The 26,533-nt window shown below is 49.2% G+C and overlaps 1 protein-coding gene across 17 annotated transcripts in view; it reads right to left on the reverse strand.

Annotated features, from left to right (window-relative positions):
* Positions 1 to 26,533, reverse strand: part of MEGF11 (multiple EGF like domains 11) — a 337,099-nt gene that overhangs the window by 61,959 nt on the left and 248,607 nt on the right. For all 17 annotated transcript variants that reach the window (XM_058541898.1, XM_058541885.1, XM_058541888.1 and 14 more), the window contains 4 exons: positions 13,688 to 13,934; positions 12,228 to 12,348; positions 4,069 to 4,205; positions 512 to 724 (listed from right to left, as the gene is read on the reverse strand). In XM_058541898.1, the coding sequence (XP_058397881.1) occupies positions 512 to 724; positions 4,069 to 4,205; positions 12,228 to 12,348; positions 13,688 to 13,934 (718 nt within the window). The remainder of the gene's footprint in view (positions 1 to 511; positions 725 to 4,068; positions 4,206 to 12,227; positions 12,349 to 13,687; positions 13,935 to 26,533) is intronic.

Consider the following 26,533-nt stretch of genomic DNA (forward strand, 5'->3'; position numbering starts at 1 on the left):
GACCTTCTGTGGCTCAAGCCCCTGCTTCTGCCCTGGTGGTCCTGTCTCTGGGCCCCTTGGAGTTGGGGGAGGGCTTGGTTAGATGTGGAGCGTGTGGAGGGGAAATGTTCTCCAGGACAATGCCCCTAAAGCCCGTGGCGCCCTGAGCCCAGCCATCCCAGCCCCCCTGGTCTGTGTGGCCCCATTCCCACCCCACTCCGCTGAGGGTCACCAAGCTCCCTCCTTACTCCTATATGTGGGGTCTCAGATTGGCTCATTTTCAATGCTGGCAGCCCGGCGCAGTGGACAGAGGCAGGTGACCTGTGCCCTGGTCCTGACTCTGTCCGTGTGGCCTTGGCCTTCTCTTCTTTTCATCAGAGTGGTTACTGAAGGTGAGTGCTAAGGTCCCAGCTCTTTCCCTGCCCTGCTTGGATGGCTGGGCTGGAGGTGGGGGCCTGTGCCTTGAGAAGCCCCCTCTCCACCTGTGCCCACCTCGCCCCTGTCCCTGGGCTCACCTGTCCCCAGATCATACCTGATGGTGTTGTCAGCATCACAGGGGCAGCGCAAGGTGCAGCCTGGGCCATGCAGGCCCTCAGGGCACAGCCGCTCCTGGCAGCGCGGGCCCTTGTAGCCAGGCTCACACTTGCAGGCGCCGGTGGTGGGTGAACACTGGCCACCGTTGTGGCAGTCACAGCGCTGTGAACACTGGAAGCCAAAGGTCCCGAAGGGGCATTCCTCTTGGCACCTGTGGGATAGCAGAGCGCGGCTGAGGCTGTGGCTGGGCCCCCTCACCTCCCTCTCCAGATCCATCCAGCATGCACCCCCTGCCTCTAGGCCTGGGCCTGGTGTGCTGTACCCCCCTCACAGCCTCCTTCCCTCTTCTCTCTCCTCCTCCAGGAAGTATTCCATGGTTAGGCACCCCAGTCAGTTCCCCTCTTCATGCCAGGCATCCTCAGTCCTCCAGCAAGAACTTTGTACTATCATATTTCATTGATTCTAAACCGTATTTTTAAATTTTTTGATTGTGGTAAAATATACATAATATGAAATTTACCAATTTAACCATTTTTAACGTACAGTGGCGTTAAGTACATTCATATTGTTGAGCAACCATCACAACCATCCATTTCCAGAACCTTTTCATCTTCCCAAACTGAAACTTCTGTACCCATTAAACCATAAATCTTATGTTTTTAAAATATATTTTAACATCTGAAATCAGTTAAATCTTTTAACTGATGGCACGTCACTGATAAAACATTACCGATGTTGTTCATTCTTAGCAGTATATAAAATAATGATGCATCTCACAATTGGTGGCATCTTAGATTTGATGAAATGGGGTAATTTCATTTCCACTTATTGTCTCTGTTTTTGAGTCTTTTGTGCAGATGTACAGTCTCCCTTGTCATATTGGGAGATGTGTCTCCTTCCCCAGTGTGGAATTTCCCCCTGAGTACAAGAGGCATCCTGCTTCATCAGACTGGAGAATCCTCTGAGGCACGGCTGTGTCCTCTTGCTTGGACCAGGGGGTCCTCTCGAGGGAGGGGCTGAGCCAGCGGGCCCCCCAAGGAGGAGGACTGTGTCCTCTTCGTGTGCTGCCTCTGCCCGGGCCTGGTACTTGGAGCTCCCAGCATATTGATAGTTATTCGACTTCATGGACTCACAGCCGTGGGCTGTGGATCCTTTGTGGGCGGATGTGACTGCTGCTGGCGACCTGGCTTCCTGGATGTGCCCAGACAGCCCTCACCCCAGCCCAGGGCTATTTCCCAGGGGATGCAAATTCATTGTCACAGCAACTGGATCCTGACAAGTTAAGGGGTAAACCCGGGGGCATGCGGGTTAAAGAGGTGGGTGACTCCTGTGTCCCAGAGACAAACGGAAATGGCCTCTGGAGGCAAGGGTTTTGGATTATCCGTGTCCCAGCACTGCTTCAATAGTGCGGAAAATGGAGAACTGACCTTACAGCTCTGCCATCCGCTTTCTCGTCATAAAATGGGATGAGAATAATGAAACCTCACAGGCTGTCTGAGGATTAAATGAGATAATGTGTGTAAACGTTTAGAAAGAGAAAACCTGGTGAGAAAACCTCACCAGGCTGTTTGAGGATTAAATGAGATAATGTGTGTAAACATTTACACAGTAAGGGCTCAGTAAGAATGTTAGTTACTATTATTACTCTTGTCAATATTGTTTTCTATAGTTCTCATAACAGAGCCCATCTGACCTGCTGCCTCAGATCCTGGCATGAAAAAGCACAAAGGGAAAAATTCCAAAATGTTAACAATGGAGTGGGCTTGAGGAATTATAAGTGTTTTAATTGTCATGTTTTCCTATTTTCCAGGTTTTCTGTCTTCTACAATAATGGGGGAGGGGGGCACTAAAAGATGTTTAAAAAAACCACAGCCCTAACTTCTTTATTAGATCTTGGAGAGTCTTGAGTTGGAACCAGTGTTCTCCACAACAGGGTGGGGAGACCTTATGACTGGGTACCCTCGGTTGCCTATCAGATGGTGAGTGGCCAGACCCCAGTGACGTGGTAGGGCCGGCTAGCGAGTGCCTGGGGGACGAGAGCAGCTGGTGTGTCAGGCGCAAGCCTTGGCAACTCTACACTGGGGGGGTCTCTGTCTCTCTCCTCTATCTTTGTTGCCTTGTGCCCACAATGACAGGGAGAGGAGGAGGGTGACCGGGGTCTAGCCTTGAGGACTTCCTTCACAGGAAAATGCCACCCACTCTCCCCTCTCAGAGCCACGGCAGCAAAAGGAGGAATCTGGCAGAATGGAGGAGCGCTGATGGTTACAGCCCCGGGCACCGAGAGAGAGGGGCTTCCAGCTGCTCCCCAGGCCCTGAAGCAGAAGATTGCTCATCACCCTCTCTTTGGAGATGAGGAGGCTGAGATGCAGACAGGTGAGGTGACTGTTCCAAGCTCATATCGCCTGCAAGTGGCCGAGATGAGCCCAGATCATCTTGCTGCAGTGTAGCCAGTCTGAGGCCTCATGAAAAGAAAGAGAACAGAAGATAGAGGGAGGGAGAGGACAGAAAGAATGGGGTGGAGAAGGAATGGCCGGTGGAAGACAGGGAGGAGGAGGAGAAGCAGGATGGGGGAGGTAAGGAGGAAGACTGAGGCAGACCGGGAGAACACAGAGCGATGAAGAGCTGGAACATCACTGTCTGAATTACCAGTTCCTGCTCAGCCTCGGTATGGATTTCCCCAGAAGTCACTCAGTTTGGCTCTCCTTGGATGTTCAGACGTCAGAGGAAGAAATTCAAGCCAGGAGACACGTCCTGACCCCTCCTCCCTTTCCCTGGAACATCCCTGCTCCCCACATCCAGTAGGACTGGGCAGAGCACTGGACAGTGAGCTCCCTCTGAAGGGAACTTCCCCACTCCGCCATATTTATAAAGTGACTGACTCTGTAGCCCCAGAAAAAGAATCTGGAAATGAAATATTAACAACCTAATCCATTTACATAATCAGCCTCTTTTTTTTCCTACTCAATTTAAACAACTTATTTATTTAGAGATCAAGCAACGACTGCTAATGAATTTTACACAAAGCATACTAATAACAGGGCCTGTGAAACAGAAGGGTAATCACAGCAGGAATTAGTTTTCTACTTAAACATCCTTCCTTTGCAACATATCAATCTAATGTGTCCGATATTGCCATTAACAACCAGATACATTGCTCAATTAAATTACAAAATGAGCTGCAAAGCCCTCGTTACATTTCGTGTTTAATTTGCGCTGGATTCTGCCTATCCGGGGAGGCCTGCATTATTACACCCACTCAACTTTAATATGCTCGACATGACTTGGGGTGGGTTAATGCAGCTGTCACCTACAAAATTAATGGTGGCAATTTTACAAAATATTAAACACCAGGCAGCCCCTTTAGGTGGGAAACCCAAATGCTACCCGGCCCTTCTATTGAACTCTCCTCTGTAGTTAATTGGCAAAGCTTGCTAGAGGACCCTGAGGCTTTTGGGATTTCTCTCTGCCCCAGGATCGTGGCTGGTAAACCTCGGCTCTTCTCTGCAAGGCTGCTGTGAAAATGAGCGATACAAACAGCAAGAACACCACCCTTACCTGTCCCCCATGTATCCGGCTGTGCAGTGGCACTGCCCAGTCACATGGTCACACTGCCCTCCGTGGTGGCAAGGACAGTCCTGGCTGCAGTTCTGGCCGAACGTCCCTGGTGGGCAGGGCTGGGCACACACTGCTCCCTGAAACAGAGGAGGAAAGACACGCATAGGTGGTGCTTCTGAGATGCAATCGGGAGGCCCCTCTCTCCTAGAAGTGGCACAGCTGCTACGGCCCAAGGGACCACCCCAACCCCTCAGTGGGACCTTCTCCCCAATCACAGAAGCAGAGCATGCTGGACGTCATGGCTCTAAAGCCCCATCTTACAGGTGAGGAGACTGAGGGCAACTTGCTCATCCAATTATTCAGCACACATTTAGTGAGTGTCTGTTGTATACCAGGCACTGTGTTAGACACTAGGGATACAAAAACTTGAGTACGAGTCGATTCCTGTCCTCCCAGTCTACTGGGGAGAGAGATGAGAAAACAGGTAAGTACAGTACCAGGTGCTAAGCGCTCCCACATGGTACACGAGAAAGCGCTGAGGAAAAACAAAGAAGAGACTGTGACTGAATGTGGCAGTCTGGAAGCATACATTTATCTCTACTTCTTTCCCAAACCCAGCTAACACAAGTATAAAGGGGGAAAGGAATGGGAGAGGAGACCACAGAGGACAGGAGATGTCACATGTTGGAAGATAGAAGAGCAGATAGAAGAGCGGCAACTGCTCAGGTTTCTGCTTTCTCAGCAATGCTAAGTGCCTGCAAGGGACTGTGGGAAGACATGAGGTTGCTTTGTAACCACAGAAAAGCTCAGGAATCAGAGGCATCAGGAACCTCTGAAGGCCAAGGTGCAGGTGTGGGAAATAGGACTATTTGAAATTTTATAAAAGAGGGAATTAGACCCCACAGTTTTGCTCCTATTTCAAATAGCTGGGTGACTTTCCAAGACGGGCAGTTACTTTTAGAGAGGTTGACCACACAGGCTTTGAACACAGGGATACCAGCACAGCTGAGGGTGGGGGTGCCATGAGAATGAGGACCATGTGGAACTCCACCTGCTGGATCATCAGACCTTCTGCTCTCTTCCTCTGCTCAGCTCCTAGAATGCTGATTACCAGACTGTACTCCCTTTGGCAGGATTCTGGAGGATTCCTTTCTGGGGACACTGAGAGCTAAAGGGGAAAGAGCTACAGATACTGATATTTGAGGGTCCCATCAGTCAACAAGCCTGGCATCTTCCCCTGCCCCCTGACTTCCAATCAGCTTTTCTGAGGCTTTTGGTAAAACATGAACAGGTGGCCAAGGATTACCAGATATTTGAAATAAGGCTCTAACATGAAGAAGACTTCTAACAAGAAGGCTCTAACACGAAGAAGACTCTGACGTGAAGGCTCCACAGGAAAGAAGACCAAAGCAGACAAACAGACAAAGGAAACAGGAACTATGATGAGGGCAAAGAAAACAGAAGAAAAACCTCTATTATAATTAAAATGAATATCCTTAGGTAGTTATATGAAGATATCGTAGCCATGAAAGAACAGAGTGCTAGAAAAGAGATATCCAGAGAACAGTAAAGAGTTCCAGAAAATTAAAAATAAGATGACAAAAATTTTAAAAAATTGCAATAGAAAAGCTGGAAGATAAAGGTAAAGAAATCACCCACAAAGTAGAATGAGAGAGAGATGCGGAGAGAGAGGGATTGAAAACAGTAGAGAAAATATAACAAAATTAGAGGATCAGTCCATGCATTCTGACATCTAATTAACAGGGGTTCCAGACAGTGGAACACAGAAAACAGAGGTGAATGAGAAATATAATACAAGAAAATTTCCCAGAGTGGAAGGATGGAAAGCACTGATTTCTGAATTGAAAGGGCCTATAGAATATCCAGCACAAAAAGTGAAAAAAAAAAAAAAAAGACCCATGTTAAGGCTTATCATTGTAAATTTTTATATTTCTATGGATAATGAAATGAACCTCAAAGTTTTTAGAAACTCACATACAAAAGAATAGGAAATAAAAGTTATTAAAAAGACTTCTTAACTTGAAGCTAGAAGACAATGGAGCAATGCCTTAAAAATTTGGAGGAAAATAATTTCCAACCTAGAATTCTACACCCAGCTAAACTAACACTCAAGTAGGGGATTCAATAAAGACACTTTCAGATTTGAGTAGCCTCAAAAATTAACCTTCCATGAATACTTTCTCAGGAAGCTACCAGAGGATTTTTTCCATCAAAAAGAATTATTCAAGAAAGGAAAGACATGGGGCCGGCCTGGTGGCACAAGCAGTTAAGTGCACGTGCTCTGCTGCAGTGGCCGGCGGTTCACCAGTTCGGATCCCAGGCGTGCACCAACGCACTGCTTGTCGAGCCATGCTGTGGCAGCGTCCCATATAAAGTGGAGGAAGATGGGCATGGGTGTTAGCCCAGGGCCAGTCTTCCTCAGCAAAAAGAGGAGGATTGGTAAACATTAGCTCAGGGCCAATCTTCCTCCCCCCACCCCAAAAAAAAAGAAAGGAAAGACATGGGTTCCTGAAAATAGGGAATCCAACTGAAGAGACAGGTGAAGGCATTGCCGGATGGCAGTGAAAGGAAGTCTTAGAATGACAACTGTGCAACAGGAACAGAAGCAGGAAGAGTTCTGTGAGTGTGGCCTCAAAAACAAAACAGAAACAGAAAACAAATGGAGAGATTTCTGACATGTCTGCCCTTACTGAGAGGCATTTTAGAGTTCTGCAGAGAATTTTAGGGATAGATTAGTAACAACACATACATGGGCATATTAACATAAACATTGTAACAACTGTAATTAACATAAACATTGTAACATAAACATTACAAAAATTGTAATAAAACCCCAATAAGAGGGTAGGGGGAAGGGTTGCTTGTGTTTGTATGTGTGTGTATGACAGAGCTGAATCTTATTCTGTGGGAGGGAATCAATAGATTCAACAAATGTCTACGATGGAAAAGTCAGGAAGTGGCAGTAAAGCATGGTATGTGGAAATATGGAGGGCAATGCCTAAAAGATTTGAACGTGGTTTCCTTTTGGGAGTGAGATTTGTGAGTGGGGCAGGGGACTACTTTCCCCTCCCTCAGGTATTAACCTCGTGGTATTAGATAACTTTTTAAATGATGCATAGGAATCTAAGGTCTTTTTCAAACAGAAATCTGAACCTGCTCTTGTCTCCTGCTGCCCTTCCTGCCTCTCCCACAGAGAGAGAGAGTCATTTCTCTTATGGAGATCAAGGATTCTCCCACAATTAATTAATTAGTTCAACACACAATTATTAACCACCAATAATTGCCAACCCTGAGGAGGCTAGTTTAGTCAGAAAATCCAGCTGACCAGAGTCATCTTTCAATATCATCCAATTTCCTTGTAATGAATTAAGCGGGAGGCCTTTTACCTCAGATTCTCCTCTACACGTACATCAGACAGTGAGGGGCTGAGAGGGGGCTGAAAGGAGGGCATCAAAGGGGGGCTGCGGGGGAAAAGCAGCAGCCACGACAGTGAGATGAACGCGTATATGAGGAGAGGGGCAGGGAATAGCTACTCAGAGGAGGGGTCCCTCTTCCTCCTGGAGGTGGTGGAGGTACCCCAGGCATGGCAGGGGTCTGCCTTTCTCACTGCACCCCACAAACTCCAGAGATTCTTGAGGGAAGAGAAGAGTCTTTCTGGCCACCGTCATGAGCAGTCCTGGGCTGGACAAGGACACTCTGACCCTGAAAAAACATTCTGAGCCGTCTTGGGGGGCTATGCCTACACCTCCTACCTCCCCATCACAGAGCACTGTGGGGCCCTCACGTACTCACACACACACACACACACACACCATCCATCCTGATAAGCTGCAGGTTCCCTTTCTCTTCAGAGCTTCTGAGACACGACCAGGGCCTCCCGAGGAGGCCAGTAAGAAAATCTGGTGCATAGAATGCTTCCTTGCAACATTTCCTGGGAACTTTTCAGACAGGTGGGCAAGCACTTCTTTTAGCCCCGGGTCAGTATTCCCCAGCCGCAGGCACCCCAGGTCCCTGAATCCCCAGGCCCCTCCTCAGGCCTGAGTGTCTGAAGGAATTTGATACCTTGGAAGGCCTGCTGCCTGGTGTGGTAGAAAGAACACTGGACTCACAGTCAGGACTTGGCCTCAGATCCCAGTTCTACCTCCACCCAGATGGCTGAGCTAGGACAAGTCATGTGATCGTTCTGAGCCTCAGTTTCCTCATCTATAAAATGGGAGTGGTAAGCCCCAGTCTCCCAGGTGGTTGTAAAGATTAAGTGAGATTAGAGATGTGAAGGAATCTAGTACAGTTCCTTAAAGAGTGGTCCCTTCACTAATATTAATTCAACCCAAGTGGACACTTGATGAGGTGGCCTGTGGTAGGAGCCCAGTGTAACCTGGGACTGAGAGGAGTGAAGAGAACCACATAGCTAATTAATTACTGCTGGGTGGAAGAACAGCGTTTTGGGGAGAGGCAGGAGGAGAGAGCAGGCAGGAAAGTGTGAGCTTAAGAGAGGGGCTGTGGCCTTATGGTTCCTCTCCTGCTGTTATGGCCTGAATTTCGTCCCCTCTAATTCATATATCCAAACCCCCAGTGCCTCAGAATGTGACTGTATTTGGAGACAGGGCCTTTATAGAGGTAATAAAGTTAAAGTGAGGTCACTAGGGTGGGTCCTAATCCAATATGACTGGTGTCCTCATGAGAAGAGATTAGGGCTCAGACAGATACCGAGAGAAGATCATGTAAAGACACCAGGAGAAGACAGCTGTCTACAAGCCAGGGAAAGAGGCCTCGGAAGGAACCTGCTCACATCTTGACCTCAGACTGTAGGGCAGATGTGTGAGGGCTGTCATAACAAAGTAGACAGACTGGGTGGCTTAAACAACAGAAATGTAGTGTCTCGCAGTCCATGCTACTTCATTACAACAGCCCTAACCCGTCTGCCCTATGGTCAACTGAGTGCGTGTCTCCAACTGTAGTGGGCTCTTGGGCTGTGTGGCATCTAGAAGGTTGGAGATGAGGTGAGGCAATAGTCCTGCTCCTCTCAGAACTGGTTAGACCAAATGCCTTTTCAAAATCTGGGAAACCAGCTGCACTTCACAAGGACTGTGCTAAATGGAGCATAAAAGAGAGGGCCAAGATGGCGAAAGGACTCACGGCCACGCGATGAGACCACAGCCTCTCTGTGTACCTGCAGGCATTTCTAACGGTCGCCGCTGTCCCAGCGGGCATGGATGCCCTGAAAGGACAGCGAACAGCAGTGAACGGCAGTTGATGTGGGTGCTGTGGACGTGAGCCAGCACACAGGCCAGGGCGTGGGCCTCCGTGAATCACCCTTCCCAGACCTGAGCTTCTATGGTTCCACAGCCTCAGCTCCAAACACCTCTCTTCGGCCCTCCACAATAACTCGTCCTAGTTCCCAGCTCCTCAGTCCTGTTGTTTCATTTGGGTGTGTGTGCGCAAATACACACACACAGGCACACTGTATATCCAGTCTCCACCATCAGACTGGGAACTCCTGAGGGGTTGATCACAGCTCCTCCTCCTTCCCCATCCGTCCACAGAGCCCACTCTCATCAAACTACTCACACCTGGTTTCTCTCCTCCGAAAGGTCTCAGAGCCCAGAAGCAGAGAGGAAATCATTCCCCAGGCTCTTTGCAGAGCACCCCCCACCCCGGGGAACAGGCTCACCACAGCTGGGCAAGTGGGGTGTCCTGGGGGCATACTCAGGGCCTGGTGGCCAGGAATCTCTGAGGAGGGGCCTGGAGGGCCAGAGTCCCTGGCGGCTCCTCTCCAGCCCTGCACAGTGCCTCAGGTCTTGGGGAGCTGCCCCGTGAGTCAGCAATCGTATTCTTTGGATCTCCGAGTGTGGCTGAACAAGCAAGTGAGGCAACGGAGGATGATAAAGGGAGGATCCTCCTGCCCAGCATCCTCTCCTCGGCCCCAGTCCTCCCTGGGAGGGGCCTCGGGCCTGCGCTGCAGCTTCATATCACTGTGACTCTGCACGCATAAGGGGTATTAATAATTCATACAAATCTGCAAGTTAAATACTGTGTTAAAAATAGAAATGCATTTGTCTACAATTAAATTAAAAACATAAAGTGCCCAAGTCTAAAGGCTTCTATTGACAGAGCTTCCCATCATCTGGAAGAACAAACCTCTCACTGTGTTGGGGAGAAAAAAATCCCGCCATGTGGCTTCTTCCCTTCCCCCTCTTCAACCCCCAGCCTCCACCAGTCTCTCCAGAAAGGTCTTCACAGGTGCAGGGCCTGCCTGCGGCCTGTTCTCCCCCTACCACATCCTGATCTGGCCCCACTGCCTGCTGCTGGGCCTGCAAGGACCCAGCCTGTGGGTAGTGGAATTCCAGAAGCTGGCTGGAGATGAGAAGGCCTTTCCAGAGAGCGGTTCAGGGTGGGAGAAATGGGCAGGTGTGGGAGAGGCCACAGCAGCCCATTTGTCCTCCTCAGAAGAGACAGACAGACACACACACACACACCAAGGCCTGGGATTCAGGAGTCAGGGGGCTTGGATTCCAGCTCCATTTCCCTCTTAACCAGCAGTGTGGCCTTGGGCGGGTCACTTAGCCTCTCTGGGCCTCAGCTTCCTCATCTGAGAAAGGAAGGTGCTGATAGACCAGTGGTGTCCAAACCTCTTAAAGCTGAGAGACTCCGTTTTCATGTGAAACCTTACCTAGAATCTCAAGATAGAAAGTATTAAAATGGAGATGTGAGGGTGTAAGGGAGCCAGAGCCGTAATTATTAAGTTCCCTACCCCCTCCCTTACCCCCAAGAAACTCTAGGGTTCTGTGAAACACAGAAGGAAATCCTACGGTCTTGATTAATGATTTCCCAATGCAGACCTGCAGACAAGTTTGGCTGCCTCAGAATCATCTGGGGGAGCTTATTAGAAACAGATCCCAGGCCCCAGAAGGTCTCTGGTACAGCCTGGGAATGTGTATTTAACTCCAGCCCCACCCCTGTGAGTCTGGTGTGCAGCCAGGTTTGGATGCGGCTGGACCAGATGCACCCCCAGGTCCTTTCCTGCTCTAAAAAATTCTGGCAAATCTGTGCCTGCATCAATGGGCCCTGCACGCGTCCCTCCTGCCTGTCCCCTGTGACCTCGATGTTCACAGCCGCCCAAAATAACCTGCTCCTGCTCAGCAGCCCTGTCCTCTCTGGGTTTGCAAAGCTTCAGGCTCCAGGGGGAGGCAGCCAGCTGTGTCACCGAGCTTCCGCCGAAACAGGAAAGTCCGCCTTAGTGATTCGCTGCTTCTGAGGAGCTTGGGTCTGCGCAGGATGAGGAGGGGCACTGAGAGGTGGAGCGTGTGGCCTAAAAGGAGTCTTGTGGACTGTCAGCGGCATCCAGGGACATATAAAACAAGCAATTGTAGAGCACTTCTGAGTTTGCAAGCACTTCGGAGGTGCGCTGCCTCATCTGAGCCTCCTGCCGAGCACGGCAGCTCTGAAGGGCAGGGCGGACTGTTATGCCAGTTTTGCAGATGGGGAAGCAGAGACCAGAGTAACTGAGGGCTTTTCTCGGGGTCAACATTAGAAGTGAGACCTGAATTTAGGCCTGTGGGGTTATAAATCCTGTCCCCCTTTCCCACAATGGTGGCTCCCAGACACGAGACCTGGATAGGCTGAAGCTGCACCAGAATCACCCAGAGCACTTGTTAAAATACAGATTCTGCGGCCCACAGAACCAGTGTGTGTGTGTGTGTGTGTGTGTGTGCAGGGGCTGGAGGCTGGGAATCTGAAGTCCTATAAATGCAGGTGATCCATACCTTGCTGTCTTCCCTCCTCCCCTGTCCTTACACCACGCTCTTTCTGCCACATCTGGCCAAAAGCCCATGGCAGCTCAAGTGAATACGTACGCCCAAGACAGAGCCAATCTATGAGAAGAATTCAACTCCTTTGCACATGAGGGACCACAGGCTCAGAGAGGTTAAATAACTTGCCTCGGGTCACACAGCACTTAGATGGCAGACCTGAGATTCAAAGCTGTGTCCATAGCACCACTGGAAGTGTCTAATGATGCCTGCCCATGACCATAAATAGGAGTCAGGGAGGGAGAGGAATTCAGCCCTCCAGGGTGTGTGTACGTGAGGGATGCTCAGATCTCTTATAGTGCCCTACCTGGATCCTGCAGGTCCACCTACCGTCCAGCCTGGGGGGCAGGCACACTCGCCAGTGATGTGGTGGCAGGTGCCCCCATTCTGGCAGGGGCAGCGCAGCTCACAGTGAGCCCCGTGGCTCCCAGGTGGGCACAGCTCCTCGCAGCTGCATGGGGAAGCAAAGGAGTTAGACGCAGCAGCATTCAGATCAGGGGGCAGGGCCCCAGCGCTGCCAGTCCCAAGGCTCCAGGGTTCCCTAGGACGTAGTGAGTTCACAGTCAATGTGAACTGTATTAGGCACTAGGTCAGCTGAGATGCAGTCCCGCTTCCTGCCAGGAGGGGGAAGCAGGGCTCAGATATAATGAACTGGAATGTCCTGTGCTTGGGCCAGGACTTGTGGGATGACTTAAGTGTTTTTAGTGTAAAGAAGAGTGTTCTTCTGGGGAGGGAAAGCTGAGCAAGGCTTCCCTAAGAGGGAAACGTTTTACGTGAGTCTTGAAGGTGAAGTTCGTTTCACCAGGAGAATGAGAGGAACTGCATGCCAGGCAGAAGGAACAGCATAAGTGAGGGCAAAACTGAGAAGTGGCCATGGATGCAGCCTTCAAGAATCTGCCTAGATGCAGAGAGAGGGAGCATCTGGGGCACGGCCCCCTTCCAGGTTCTGGAAGGCTCTCTTCTACCATGACAGGCTCATGTGCAGGGACTGGGCACTGTGGAGGTATAGGCAAGGATTTGCATGGAGGTCTTGGCCTTGGGCTCTGGCTTTAGGGGTTTAGCTGGAGCTGGCCCTGGAGCTGGCCAGACATCAGGGCAGGGAACATCCTCAATCAAGAAAGTGTCTGTGGCCAGAGTCCTTGGGTGTCCCCTCAGGATTTGGGCTGTCAGGCAGGCCACCAAGTTTTCAACAGAGTGGGGAGGAGAAAGTTAATGTTGCCTCTGAGGGGGTCTCAACTAAGCAGCCTTGAAGTCAATACAGACTTGCCAGGGAACTAGAGTGAGGGGCTGTTCAGTCCCGTGGAAGAAGGCAGGGGAGAGGAACAGGCACAGTACACTCCCCAAATCTATACACGATATCTGCCCAGGGCCCTCACCCCACTCTTCTCAAATGGCCTGGAAGTGTCAGGCCCCAAGTGAGCAGCGGCATTTGGGTTATACTCAGAAGAGAATTCCAAGCTAAGATCTGGGGTCCTGACCAGGAAGGGCCTCCTGGCAGGAGTTTAATGAGCTCCTCTGGCCATGGGAGCGCCCATCCGTGCACAGTCTCAGGTCGCACCAGTCACCTCTGGGCCTGCATGGCGGGGATCTGAGACCTGCATGTTTGAAGCCTGGGCATTTAGACTCTGCAGCTCTTGGGGTTGGAGCGCAGGAGATTTCACAGCCAGGACTCCAGACCCTTGTCCTGCTCCCAGCACCCTGCCCCCTCTCAAGGAGCCCGTGCGGGGCAAGCAGCTGCGGAAAGGGCAGCTGGACCGCCCGGCCCTCTGTGCCTGTGGCGCTTTACTCACTAGACGCCGGTGTAGCCAGGCGCGCAGAGGCACTCGCCGGTGCGGGGGTCGCAGCTGGCGCCATGGCGGCACTGGCACGGCAGCTGGCAGCCCTTGCCATGGGTGCCGGGCGCGCAGAGCTCCTCGCAGCGCCAGCCCCGGAAGCCGGCGGCGCACACGCAGGCGCCCGTGATGGGGTTGCACAGGGCACCATTCTGGCACTGGCACCGGTTGCTGCAGTGGGGGCCCCAGTGGTCGCTGTCACAGCCTGCAAGAGAGGAGACTGTCAGCTTTGGTGCTGACCTCCATCAGCTCTTCACCAAGCCACTCAAATGATTATACAAGCTGTTTATTAAGAAGCTGTTTCCTCTCAGGGCGGTTCTCTTCCAACCAGCGTCTCCACAAGTCCCCTTTCCTGTATTGAAATTCTGGAACCACGAGCTGTTTACCTCCCTCTGCCTTTGCTAAACTCTTGATTGACTGTCTCTGTTCCCCTCAGCCAGGCTCCTTCTCTGTGACCCCATCACCCTTCTTGGAGCCTCTCCAGCCCAGCCCAGCCCAGCCCAGCCCAGCCCAGCCCAGCTCCCATGGCTCCATCTTTCCCTCTCTTCTCCGAACTCATTTGTTTCCTCCTCTTGCACCGCACTCTCCATGGACAGTCTTCTAACTCCCTGCTCCTCCCTGGCTCCATCTCCCTGTCACCCTTCCCATCTCTCTCCTGCGGCTTCTCTCTTTCAGCAGTGCCTACGCCCCTGGTTGCTTCATCTGCAGTTCAATTTCATTACTTTCCAAGCAGCCAACTTCAGAAGGAGCAGGAAAAAGAAACGTTTCCCTGGGAGTTGACAGACAGCCTTCAAGATCCTTATATGTAATTAAATGTTTCAAAGAGTGATATCTGAGCCAGCTTTGCAGAAATCACTCTCTACGGCTGTGGAAAGGGACCGAATGGTAGATCCCCAGGTAGGGCATCCAGCCTGCTGCCGCCTCCCACTCTGACCCTCACCTGGTGCATACAGGACACACAACAACAAGCTGTCCTCAAACTATAGCCTCATTCACTTGAATCCTGGGGTAGGGGTGGATGTGGAGTCTAGGCATGGACAGCCACACATAATGTTCTAGGGAGTGTTCAATGGAGAGAAAGATTGCTCCCAGCTAAGGGGATCAGGCAGGACTTCCTAGAAGAGAAGGCATCTGAAGTGAGTGTAAAAGACGTCTCACTTGTCTGCCTATCATGGTGACCAAGAGTCCCAGTTTCAGCACTGAAACTCACATTCCAAGAAATCCCTCAGTCCTGGGCAAACTGGAATGGCTAGTCACTCTACTTCCTAAAGACAAGGAGATGATTAATTGACCTTTGTGCTCCAGTGATTCTAGGGGTTAAACACTCAGAGGACAGGGGGCAGGTGAGTGGGATCGGGGAAGGGGTCCTTGGGCAGCTCAGTATGAGCAAAGAGACAGTGGCACTCGAGTGTTGGGCAAGCACAAGAGCACAAGGTTCTAGTAAGGCCAGTGAGTACATGGGGTCTTTGTGGACTGCCAACTCCCCAGCATGTACCTCCCACTTGCTGACCAGGGTCAAGTGGTCACTGTCATGGAGCGTGTCTGTCATCCTTTAGCAGATGGAACCACCCTAGGCCCGGAATCCCAATCACCCTATCTTGTTCATCTCTTCTTCCTCTGTGCCCCAAATATTCACACATACAAACTGAGCTGCCAAGTTATGAGTGATCCTTGCTCTGCATTTTCCACCTGGTAATAAAACAGCCACACAGATCAATGGAACAGAAGAGAGAGCCCAGAAATAAGCCCACGCATATACAGTCAATTCATTTACAACAGAGGAGCCAAGAATATACAATGGTGAAAGGACAGTCTCTTCAACAAATGGTGTGGGGAAAACTGGACAGCCGTACACAAAAGAATGAAACTGGACCCCTATCTTACGCCATACACAAAAATTAACTCAAGATGGATTAAAGACTAGACTGTAAGACCTGAAACCATAAAACTCCTAGACAAAAACATAGGTGGTAAGCTCCTTGACGTCAGTCTCCATGGTGATTTTTTGGATTTGACACCAAAAGCAAAAGCAACAAAAGCAAAAATAAACAAGTAGGACTACATCAAACTAAAAAGCTCCTGCACAGCAAAGGAACCATCAGCAAAATGAAAAAGGCAATCTACCAAATGAGAGAAGATATTTGCAAATCATATATCTGATAAGGGGCTAATATCCAAAATATATGTAAAGAACTCTTACAATGCAATAGCAAAAAAAAAAAAAAAAAACAAAAACCCATCCAATTAAAAAATGGGCAGAGGTTCAGAGTAGACGTTTTTACAAAGAAGACACACAGATGGCCAACAGGTACATGAAAAGGTGCTCAACATGAGTAATCATCAGGGAAATGCAAGTCAAAACCACAGTGACATATCACCTCACACCTGTTAGAATGGCTATTATCAAAAAGACAAGAGATAAGTGTTGGCAGGGTGTGGAGAAAACGGAACCCTTGTGCACTGTTGGTAGGAATGGAAATTGGTGCAGCCACTACAGAAAACAGTATAGAGGTTCCTCAAAAAATTAAAAATAGGGGCCAGCCCTGTGGCATAGTGGTTGGGTTCACATGCTCTGCTTCGATGGCCCAGGGTTTGTGGGTTTGAATCAATGCTCATCAAGCCATGCTGTGGTGGCATCCCATATATAAAATAAAGGAAGATGGGCGCAGATGTTAGCTCAGGGCTAATCTTCCTCAGCAAAAAGAGGAAGATTGGCAAGGGGTGTTAGCTCATGGCCAATCTTCCTCACCAAAAAAAAAAAAAGGAAAAGAAATTAAAAATAGAACTACCATATGATCCAGCAATTCCACCTCTGGGTATTTATCTGAAAGAAATGAAAACACTAACTTGAAAAGATACATGCACCCCCATGTTCATTGTAGCATTATCTTCAATAGCAAGATGTGGAAGCAACCTAAGTGTTCATCGATGGATGAATGGATAAAGATGTGGTGTATGTATATATATGTATATATATATATACACACACACAATAGAATATTATTCAGCCACAAAAAAGAAGGAAATCTTGCCATGTGTGACAACATGGATGGACCTTGAGGGCATTATGCTAAGTGGAATAAGTCAGACCGAGAAAGACAAATACCATATGATCTCAGTTATATGTGGAATCCAAAAAAGAAACAAAAACCAAACTTATAGATACAGAGAACAGATCGGTGGTTACCAAAGGCTGGGGGTAGGGGGTGGGCAATATGGGCAAAGGTGGTAAAATCAAAAGGTAAAAATTTACAGTTATAAGTTATAAATAAGTCCTGGAGATGTAATGTACAGCATGGTGACTATAGTTAACAATACTGTATTGTATATTTGAAAGTTGCTCAAAGAGGTCTTAAAAGTTCTCATCACAAGAAAAAACATTTTATAAATGTGTATGGTGATGGATGTTAACTAGACTTATTTTGGTGATCATTTTGCAATGTATACAAAGGTTGAATCATTATGTTGTACAGCTGAAACTAATATAAGGTTATATGTCAATTATATCTCAATAAAAAAATTGAGTCCAGTTATAGCTACAACACTCACACTAAAAGAGACTCATGGGACAGAGAGTGACTGAGTACCCAGCCATCCAGCGTCTCCCACCCCTCCCTCTCTCTGGGACATACACTCTGTGAGTGGAGAGACTAGCAGAATTACCTGCTGTGCCATTTCTCTGTCCTTTTTTGTTGCCAAGCACATGTAGTTGAATTTGCATAAGTGTAATGTACATATGATGTGACTCCATTGCAATAACAATAACTACCATATCTTAAATGCTCACTTGTGACATTTAAAACCTTGTGAATTTGGTTTTATTATTTCTCCGTTTTACAGATGGAGAAATAAAGGGTCAGGGAGGTTAAGTGATTGCCCAAGGTTATAGTCAAGGGCAGGCCCAGGTCTTCTGGCTCTGGCTCTCTCCACTGCAGGTAAATGGGACACTTTGTGAATGATGATTCTGAGGACAGAAACTTAGAGGTACCCCTGGGGACAAGGGGGCAGCTGCAGAGCACGAGGGCAGGGACACTATGGAGACTAGCCACGTCCTCTCCACTCATCACTGTGAACAACCCCAGGCTCCAGAACAAGGGATTCCCCTCATTATTACGGCCATGGTTACTGCCCTCAGACCTTGGCTCTGTACTAAACTGGTGGAGTCCAAAGCCAGTTCATCCTTGGTGCATCTCAGGACATACGGTTATGCTTTGCCTGTCAGAGGTGACCTCCATTCTCTGTGGCACAGCCAAAGCCCAGGAGGAAGCAAAATTGTGCCTCTGATAAGAGAGCTGGAGTATTGTCACAAAGTCCATGCACTAACTCTTGATGCTTTCATCCTTTTACCCATCCCTTCAACAAAGATTCACCTGCTAGTGCCAGAAAGCATCCTGCCTCCTTGGAATGTACAGTCTAGTGCGGACAGAGCTGTTAGAGCGGCATTTAAGGAACACGGTGAAAGGGCTATTCGAGGGGTCATTCAGGGAATTAGAGAAGGACACAGGCAGGTCTGAACCCAGACTGGGGGGTTAGGGAAGATATCCTCAAAGAAGAGACCTGAAGGAGGGGAGAGGGTGAGGAATGGATCGAGGCAGAGGAAATAATATGTGTAAAAGCTTGGAGGTGGGAAAAAGCATGACACGTGAGAAAAAATGAAAAAAAAAGTGTGTGTGTCTGGAGTGTAGACTTTAAGGGAGAACAAGGTACAAGGTGAGGCAGATTCCTGGGCAGGGTCCTAGGTCCAAGGGCTTTGTGAGGCGTGTTCAGGGGTGCGGACTTCCCACAAGGGCCGGGAAGCTCTGAACATATTCCAAGCAGAGGACTGATGTGATCCGCTGTGGCTGTAGAAAGATGGCTCTGGTGAGAACAGATCTGTGGGCAGGAAAGAGAGAGTGGGAGTGGAGTCAGGGGGACCGGCTATTATAATAGGAAAGAGATGGTGGTGGCCTTGACGAAGGTAGGAGCATTTGGGATGGAGAGAAGGGGACCGATTCCAGCTGTATTTATCAAGTTAAATCAGCAAGGACTTGGTGATTGACAGGGTGCTGAGGAAAGGAAGAGGAGGGAGGGAGGATGTCACCCCAGCTCTGACTTAGGCTGCTGGGGGGATACTGGTTCCACATTCTTTATGGGAAACACAAGGAGAAGAGCAAATATTGGGCGAAAGAGAATGAGGTTAATTTTGGTCATTGAGCTTGAGGTGTCTAACGGACACCCAGGAAGGCATTCAAAACCCATCACATACCACTAACTGATGCACTAACGCTTGAGTGATTTCATTCTCTACTCATCCCTTCAACATTTACCAAGCCCCTGTTAGCGCCAGAAATCGTCCTGCCTCCTTGGAGTGTACCGTCTAGCGGGGACAGAGCCGCTGGAGCAGGATTTAAGGCACACGGTGAACGGGCAATAAGAAGGCAGTTCAGGGCATTTGAGAAGCACATGTAAACATAGTTCTGTTGAGCCTGACAGTCTGGGTTCTCAGACCACAGATAGGTGTGTGAGCACGTGTGCATACGTACATGTATATGTTTGTATCTATGCGTGTGTGTATGCTTTATGGGGCTCCTAAAAATAAGTAGCGAGAGCTCTATGTCACAGTAGGAAACCATGGAAATAAACAGGAAACATTTGCAGACTAAAGAGGCAAAGCAACTTGGAGCCATTAATATAGGGGCAAATGTACCTCATATCCAAATTGACGGGAAGAGGTTACATTCCATTTAGAATATTCTGATTAAGGAAGCAGGGAAGTGTGTAATCCGTTCCATAGACATCCCCCCTCCCCTGTCTCACAGTGAGTAAATGAAAAAAAAAAAAGAGTGCACAGAGATAAACTTCAGTTATCTAGAAAATCCACTTAAAAACCCCTCATTCCCCAGCAATGACAGAGAAATGAGGCAGAGTTGCAGTGAGTCAGTGATCTAGCCTGTTGAAGGGGAATCCAAACCGTCATTAAACTTACAACAGACCTCTGTGTTCTTTCACAGGTAACCGCAAGCTCTTTCCAGTGTGGTCTTGGAATGTCACCCCTCACACACATTTTCTTTCTGTCACAGATGCTCTTTCCTAATTATATTTGGCTTTGGCTGGTTTTTCAAGCGGATGAGTCTTCTTGGGGCTTAAGGGGCACCCAGAAGTGTGTGGCCTGCTTGATCTGTTCCTGGAAGCTGGCCGGCTCACCCCCCGTCCGGGCCAGTGCACGTCCCAGCTGACCTCTTCAGACTTCGGGGCCAGGCCGAGTGTGCCCCTGGCTCCCCACGAGGGCGAGTAGCTTCACCACTCCCTTCACCACAGACAGGCTTTTAAACTTGTAACTACAGTTGATCAAGCAGTTAATACATGCCAGGCCATGAGATAAAGGTGTAAAGTAAATTTTCTCATTTAATTATCACAACAACCCATTTGCAACGGGTCCCATTGTCATCCCCCTTTTGCAGATCAGGAAACTAGAGGCTCAGTGAGGTTGAATAACTTGTCCAAGGTCACACAGCTGGGGAGTGACCGGGTGTCTGAGCCCCTAACCCCTGCTGTCCTACTGGCTGTGATGTGGTGTTGCTGGAAGAGCGACGTGGGATGCCGGCCACCAGCCTGGGCTTAAACAGCAACCTTGGATAATTCAAAAGAGATGAGGCAGCAGAGGCTCATTTTTCACAAATGTCTTATTCCAGGATTGGTCTGTATGTGAATGGTGCTCATAGGTCCCAGGTTTTCCATGACTGGCTCTATTTCTCATTTTATTCTTTTCAGTTAAAATAATTTATTCATTTAGAACTTTTTCTACTGTGATAAAATATATATAACATACATTTTGCCACTTTAATCATTTTTCAGTGTACAATTAATTCAGTGGCATTAATTACACTCACAGTGTTGTGCAACTATCACGTCTATTTCCAAAACTGTTCCATCACCCCAAACAGGAACTCTGGAACCATTAAGCACTAACTCTCAATTCCCTCCTCCCTCCAGCCTCTGGTAACCTCTAATCTACTTTCCGTCTCTATGAATTTGCCTATTCTAGATATTTCACGTAAGTAGAAGCATACAATACGTGGTCTTTTGTGTCTGGCTTCTTTCACTTAGCATGATGTTTTCAAGGTCCATCCACGCTGTAGCATGTGTCAGCACTTCATTCCCATTTATGGCTGAATAGTATTCTATTGTATAAATACGCCGTATTTTGTTTATCCATTCATGTCTTGATGGACATTTGGGTTGTTTCCACCTTTTGGCTATTGTGAATAATGCTGCTATGAACATTGTTGTAGAAGTATCTTTTTGAGTCCCTGAAGATCATTTATTAAAGGCACAACTAACTATGCCTTTATTGACTTTCCCTATTAGGAACAATAACTTGGCTGACCATTTTTTCGTCACCACTTCTATACAAGCAGGTGTCCAGTCTCCTCCATTAGCCTTGGAGTCTCTGGGGGTTGCAGCTGGGGGAGCTGGGGGTGTCCTTGTTTGTAGTTGCCCCTGTCCCCGACATGCACACAGTCTCACCCAGCATCTAGCTCAGAGCTGGGCACAGGAAGAACTGTCAGCTCTTCTGATGAAGGTGCTTGGCCAGAGCTTCTCCAGTGACCAAAGAGCCCCATCCCAGCTGCTCATGGGGACTCACTTCCTCAGACAGTGGTTCTTGGCCTGGCTCATTAGCATCACCCCAGAGGTTTTAAAAAACACTCCTGCCTGGGCTTCACCCATGGACATCTGCTTTCATTATACTGGGGAGGTGGGGCCCAAGTACAGGTGCTTTTAAAGGGCTCAGCACGTGAGAACCACCGTCCTTCTGGTGATGGCATTCTCACTAGTCCTCTCAGGGAGACGGGCAGGAGGACGCGAGGCCTGAGGTGGGGGTGGGAGAGATGGATGGTTCCTCCTATTCCACAGACAGGAATCCTGAGACTCGGCAAGGAGGAAGAGTGGCCATGGAAGTGAAGGTCAAGGGGTAGAAACAAACCTGGAATCCACTGACCCTGAGCTGCCCTGGCCTGTACTAGAGCCCCGGCCAAGGCCCCCACAGCCTCCCTTTAGCAATGGAAATGCTTGATGCAGTCAGAGCACCTCCCAGGAATGGCCCATGGCCCCCGAGTCTGCTCCCCATGCCCCCACCCACCCCAAGAAGAAGTAGGGGGAGCTGACGGGTCATGGGATTGCTCCTGAGTTTACCAAGTAGCAGGCATGGAGGCAGAGATGGAGCAGGAGCCGCCTGAGACCATTCCAGCTGATAAATAAAGTGACTTCCCAGTGAGGAAGGCCATTTGTCAACTGACTCGCCCCAATAAAAGCACAGGCAACTTCTCAGAGGCTGAGCCCCTCCACTCTTTCAGATCTAAGCTGCAATTCTGAGGAGCAAGGAAGGCTGGGACAGAGCCAATGCTGAGCAATCTTGGGCAGCCCCCTCCCCTCTCTGGGCCTCTGTTTTCACATCTGTAAAGTGACAAGTTTGGATCAGCGGTTCTTGCTTGGAGTAGGTCACCATCCCCAAGAGGGCACCTGGAAATGGGGGGAGGAGAGTATTGGGTTATCACAAATGATCAGGGACAGTCCTGCCCAATGAAGAACTATGCTCTCCAAGTGCCAGTGGTATTCTCATTAAGAAATACCAGTAGGTAAATACTGGGGTCTCTTCCCATTCTGATATTGTGTGATTCTATACTGTGTTGCTAAATGTCCCCACACGAAAAACAGGCCAGAGGAACGGGGTAGGAGGTGTGTTTGTCCCTGCGTGGAAAAGAAATATTTGAGGTGGTTACCCAGGCTCTGAGCTGACCCATCGCTCAGCTCCCCATTTTTCTACCACTTAGATTGTTGGAATTAAATATTAATAGACCAAGGTGCTGTAGATTAAAATCCAAATCTCCTGACACAGTCCCTAAGCCTAGGAGGTGCTGACAGCACAGGATTATAATGATGTATCATTAGCTCTTAGTGATCTATTTATTATACTTGTTACTCTGTGTTATTTAACCACACCATCTATATCTCCCCAAACCTCCGAGGGGAGGCAGGATTCACAGTGGCTACATGGAATGTGGGCTGCACCTCCGGGTCCCGCTTGCCGCCTAGGGCAGGAGGGGTGGCCGAGTAAACACACCCAGGCGGGAAACACCCCCGACCCTGGGAGCTAACTACGGACCAGCTGCATTCTCACATGGCTTATTTCATTTAATCCTCTTACCAACCCTGTGCCATTTATTCCTACTTTGCCTTGTTCCAAAGAGGATTTGAGGCAAACCATGTGTGAGGTGGGATTAGTACTCCATTTTTCAACCGAGAAACTGAGGTTCAGAGACATGAAATAATGAAATCAGGTTTCTCAACCTTGGCATGATTGACATTTTGGGCCAGAAAATTCTTTGTAGTAGGGGGCTGTCCTACGCACTGTAGGATGTTTAGCATCATCCCTGGCCTCTATCCACTGGATGCCAGTAGAACACCCCCTCACCCCCCGCCGCTAGTTGTGACACCAAAGATGTCTCCAGATATTGACAAATGTCCCCTTGGGGGCACAATTACCCCCATTGCAAAAGGCAGAGTTGAGAGTTAGAGACTGGGTTTCTTACTCCTAGGCCTTAGAGGTCATCTCATGTACCCCCCACATTTTACAGGCAGGAAACTGGGTCAGAGAGGCTGAGTGACTTGCCTGTGGCCACACAGCTAATGCGCTTGAAAGCTAGATTTGAAACTAGCTGGCCATGTCAATCTAAGGCTCATTCCATCCCATCACACCAGCTTTTGGGAGATGAGTTAAGCTCATTTATTCGCGTATCAAACAATTATTGAGCACCCACTAGGTTCTAGGGGCTGAGAAGCACATAGTTGGTTTGAGAAACAGACAAGCAAACGGGAACCGTTGACCCATCAGAACATGGGATGACTGGAGGGTTCTGGGAAAGTTCTGCTGGGACAGCTACAAATAGGAAGAGTGCCCCACCATCAGGTCAGGGGTCAGGAGGCCAGGGGCTGGCAGGGTCTTGTGGCAGGAGGGCAGGAGGAGGGAACAAAGCCAGTGGGTACTTTAAATGCCCTCAGCAGAGTCAGTCTCTTTGGCTCATTACCATCCTCATCTCCATCGCCACAGCCTCGACCACTGCTCCAGGCCACAAAGTCCATTATAACCAGACGTCACGCCATCAAAATGTCAAGAGAGAGTAGGGAGACCCAGTAACTCCATTTTATCAGAGCCCTGTATCTCTGTGGATGGATGATATGGAATTCAAGATATCGCTAAGTCTGCCTGGCATTCCACCACGAGGACTCCATTCCTCAGGGTCTGCAGGAATCCCCTATTAAAATGCATGTCATCCCATGTTTGTGCAGGTGTGTATGTGTGTTTGGGGGGTGTAGTCACACCATGAGGCACTATCAGCCATTAATTCCACAGGTATCTGTCAATATCTGAGTGGCAATTAGCAGACCTAGGAGCCAGATTAGGAAAGGTGTGTGCACATGTGTTTGTTAACCTGCTTTTGGAGAGAGGAGACGGGAAGGTGTGAAAGTCAAACTGATCACCTTCACCGGGACTGCTCCGGGTATAGAATGCCACAATACCGCGTGGACAGGCGATGGGAAAGAAAACTAGTTGTTAGGTACTTTATAGAACTGAACTTGTTCCATTCAAGCCATGGCTCCTCAGGGTAGCTATAATTCTCCCCATTTGACAGAGGAAGGAACCAAGGTTAGGAGTGGTTAGGCGACTTGCCCATGACCTCAGAGCCAGTGTGACCTCTGGCCTGTTTCTCAAACAGGGACACTTAACAAGAGGGCCTCGAACCGGAGTGTCGGGCTGGGAGGCACGGCAGAGCTGGAATGTTGGAGTTTGCTTACACCTGTGCTCCCCTTGTGCAGAAAAGGATATCAAGGCCCAGAGAGGGGAGGGATCTGTCCGGTCCTCAGCGAGAGGCAGGGAAGGGTGAGACTCCAGGCTCCCTGCAAGGTCTCTAGCCACCCTGAGCAGAGGCTGGTGCAGACTCCATGGGCTCCCTGCAGGAGCGCCCACACTGTCACCCCTGCCCTTCTGGAATCCAAGTCGGAGCTCATGCACCATCCGCCTCCACCCTCCACCCTCCAACCTCAAAACCTTTGCCCTAGGCTGCATCCAGCTGTGGGACAAATGCTTCTCAACGACCCTAGCACTTTTGCCTCATACACCTTAGCAATGGGGTCAGGGAGGCCCAGGGTGAGAGGTAAGCTGGGTGCTGCCCCAGATAGACCCAGGGGCCAGCCGGAGCTAGTCAGCCTTCAGCTCTGCTCAGACCCCACCCCTCTCCAACAGGCTTTTAATGAGGGCCCAGCTCCTGGCTGCCCAGCTCCCTCTGATCTGCCTGCATCACTGCCTTTGAAGCTTCCCAGCCCCAAAGACCATTTATCTCCACAATTTGCCTAGAAAGCCTCATAAATCATGTCTGTGCACAAAGGAATTACCTCTTGGAAGGGGCTTTCAAAGGCAGGCGGCAAAGACACCACAGACCCGCCAGGGGGCCACTGCCTCCGCCCTGCACCCTCCCCAGCATGGCCCGTCGCTCACCTCCCTTTCAAAGCTCCTGAGCAAACCCTGGGCTGGGGGTGGGGAGGTTGGGGATCAAAGTGAATTTGGTGAAGCTCCGCAGTGTGGGAGTGGGACCCCCAGATGTGAGCTCTGAGGGAAAGGACACAGGAAGGTCACAGGGTCCCAGCCTGTTTCTCATGAGGAATTAACTCATTCTGCAACATTCTCTACCAGTTCCCGTCATTCCACTTCCCTCCTACTTTCTTCAAACAGTGAAGTCTGGTCTGGTGGAAAGATTCTCTCTCTGGCTCTGTCATGGGCCTTGTGCAGGTATCATCCTTCCAGGCCTCAGCACCCCCTTGGCAAAGTGACAGGATTAGCCCAGATGAGCCAAACAGTGACCTATGGAATCCAAAGGGGTCCCACGCCTGGGGTGGGGCCATGACTGGGGCTCTGGGTCCTCGTTTCCACAGCTCCAGAGCTGCTGAGTTTTCTGCTGCGTTCTCACGTAAGGACAAAGGATTAAGCAGCTAAAAGTGTTGGTAGGATGAAAACCCAATTTCTAAGACCCTTTATGCCTTTAAAAGTCTGTGTTTACTTCTCCAAAGACGATATACAGATGGCCAATAGGTACATGAAAAGATGTTCAACATCATTAATCATCAGGGAAATGCAAATCAAAACAACACTAAGATATCACCTCACGCCCGTCAGAATGGCTATAATCACCAAGACAAAAAACAACAAATGTTGGAGAGGATGTGGAGAAACAGGAACCCACATACACAGCTGGTGAGAACGCAAACTGGTGTAGCCTCTATGGAAAATGACATGGAGATTCCTCAAAGAATTAAAAATAGAGATGCCCTATGATCCAGCCATCCCACTAATGGGAATCTATCCAACGAACCTGAAATCAACAATCCAAAGAGGCTTATGCACCCCTATGTTCATTGCAGCATTATTCACCATAGCCAAGAAGTGGAATCTACCTAAGTGTCCCTCGACTGACGACTGGATCAAGAAAATGTGGTATATATATACAATGGAATACTACTCAGCCATAAAAAAAAAAAGACAAAATTGTCCCATTCGCAACAACATGGATGGGCCTGGAGGGTACTATGTTAAGTGAAGTAAGCCAGAAGGAGAAAGACAAACAGTGTATGATCTCACTCATATGTGGAATATAAACCAACACATGGACAGAGAAAACTGTATTGTGGTTACCAGGGGCAATGGGGGTGGGCACAAGGGGTGAAGGGAGTCATATATATGGTGATGGACAAACAAAAATGTACAACCCAAAA

The sequence above is a fragment of the Diceros bicornis genome, chromosome 5, assembly GCF_020826845.1.
Source record: "Diceros bicornis minor isolate mBicDic1 chromosome 5, mDicBic1.mat.cur, whole genome shotgun sequence".
Lineage (NCBI taxonomy): Eukaryota > Metazoa > Chordata > Mammalia > Perissodactyla > Rhinocerotidae > Diceros > Diceros bicornis.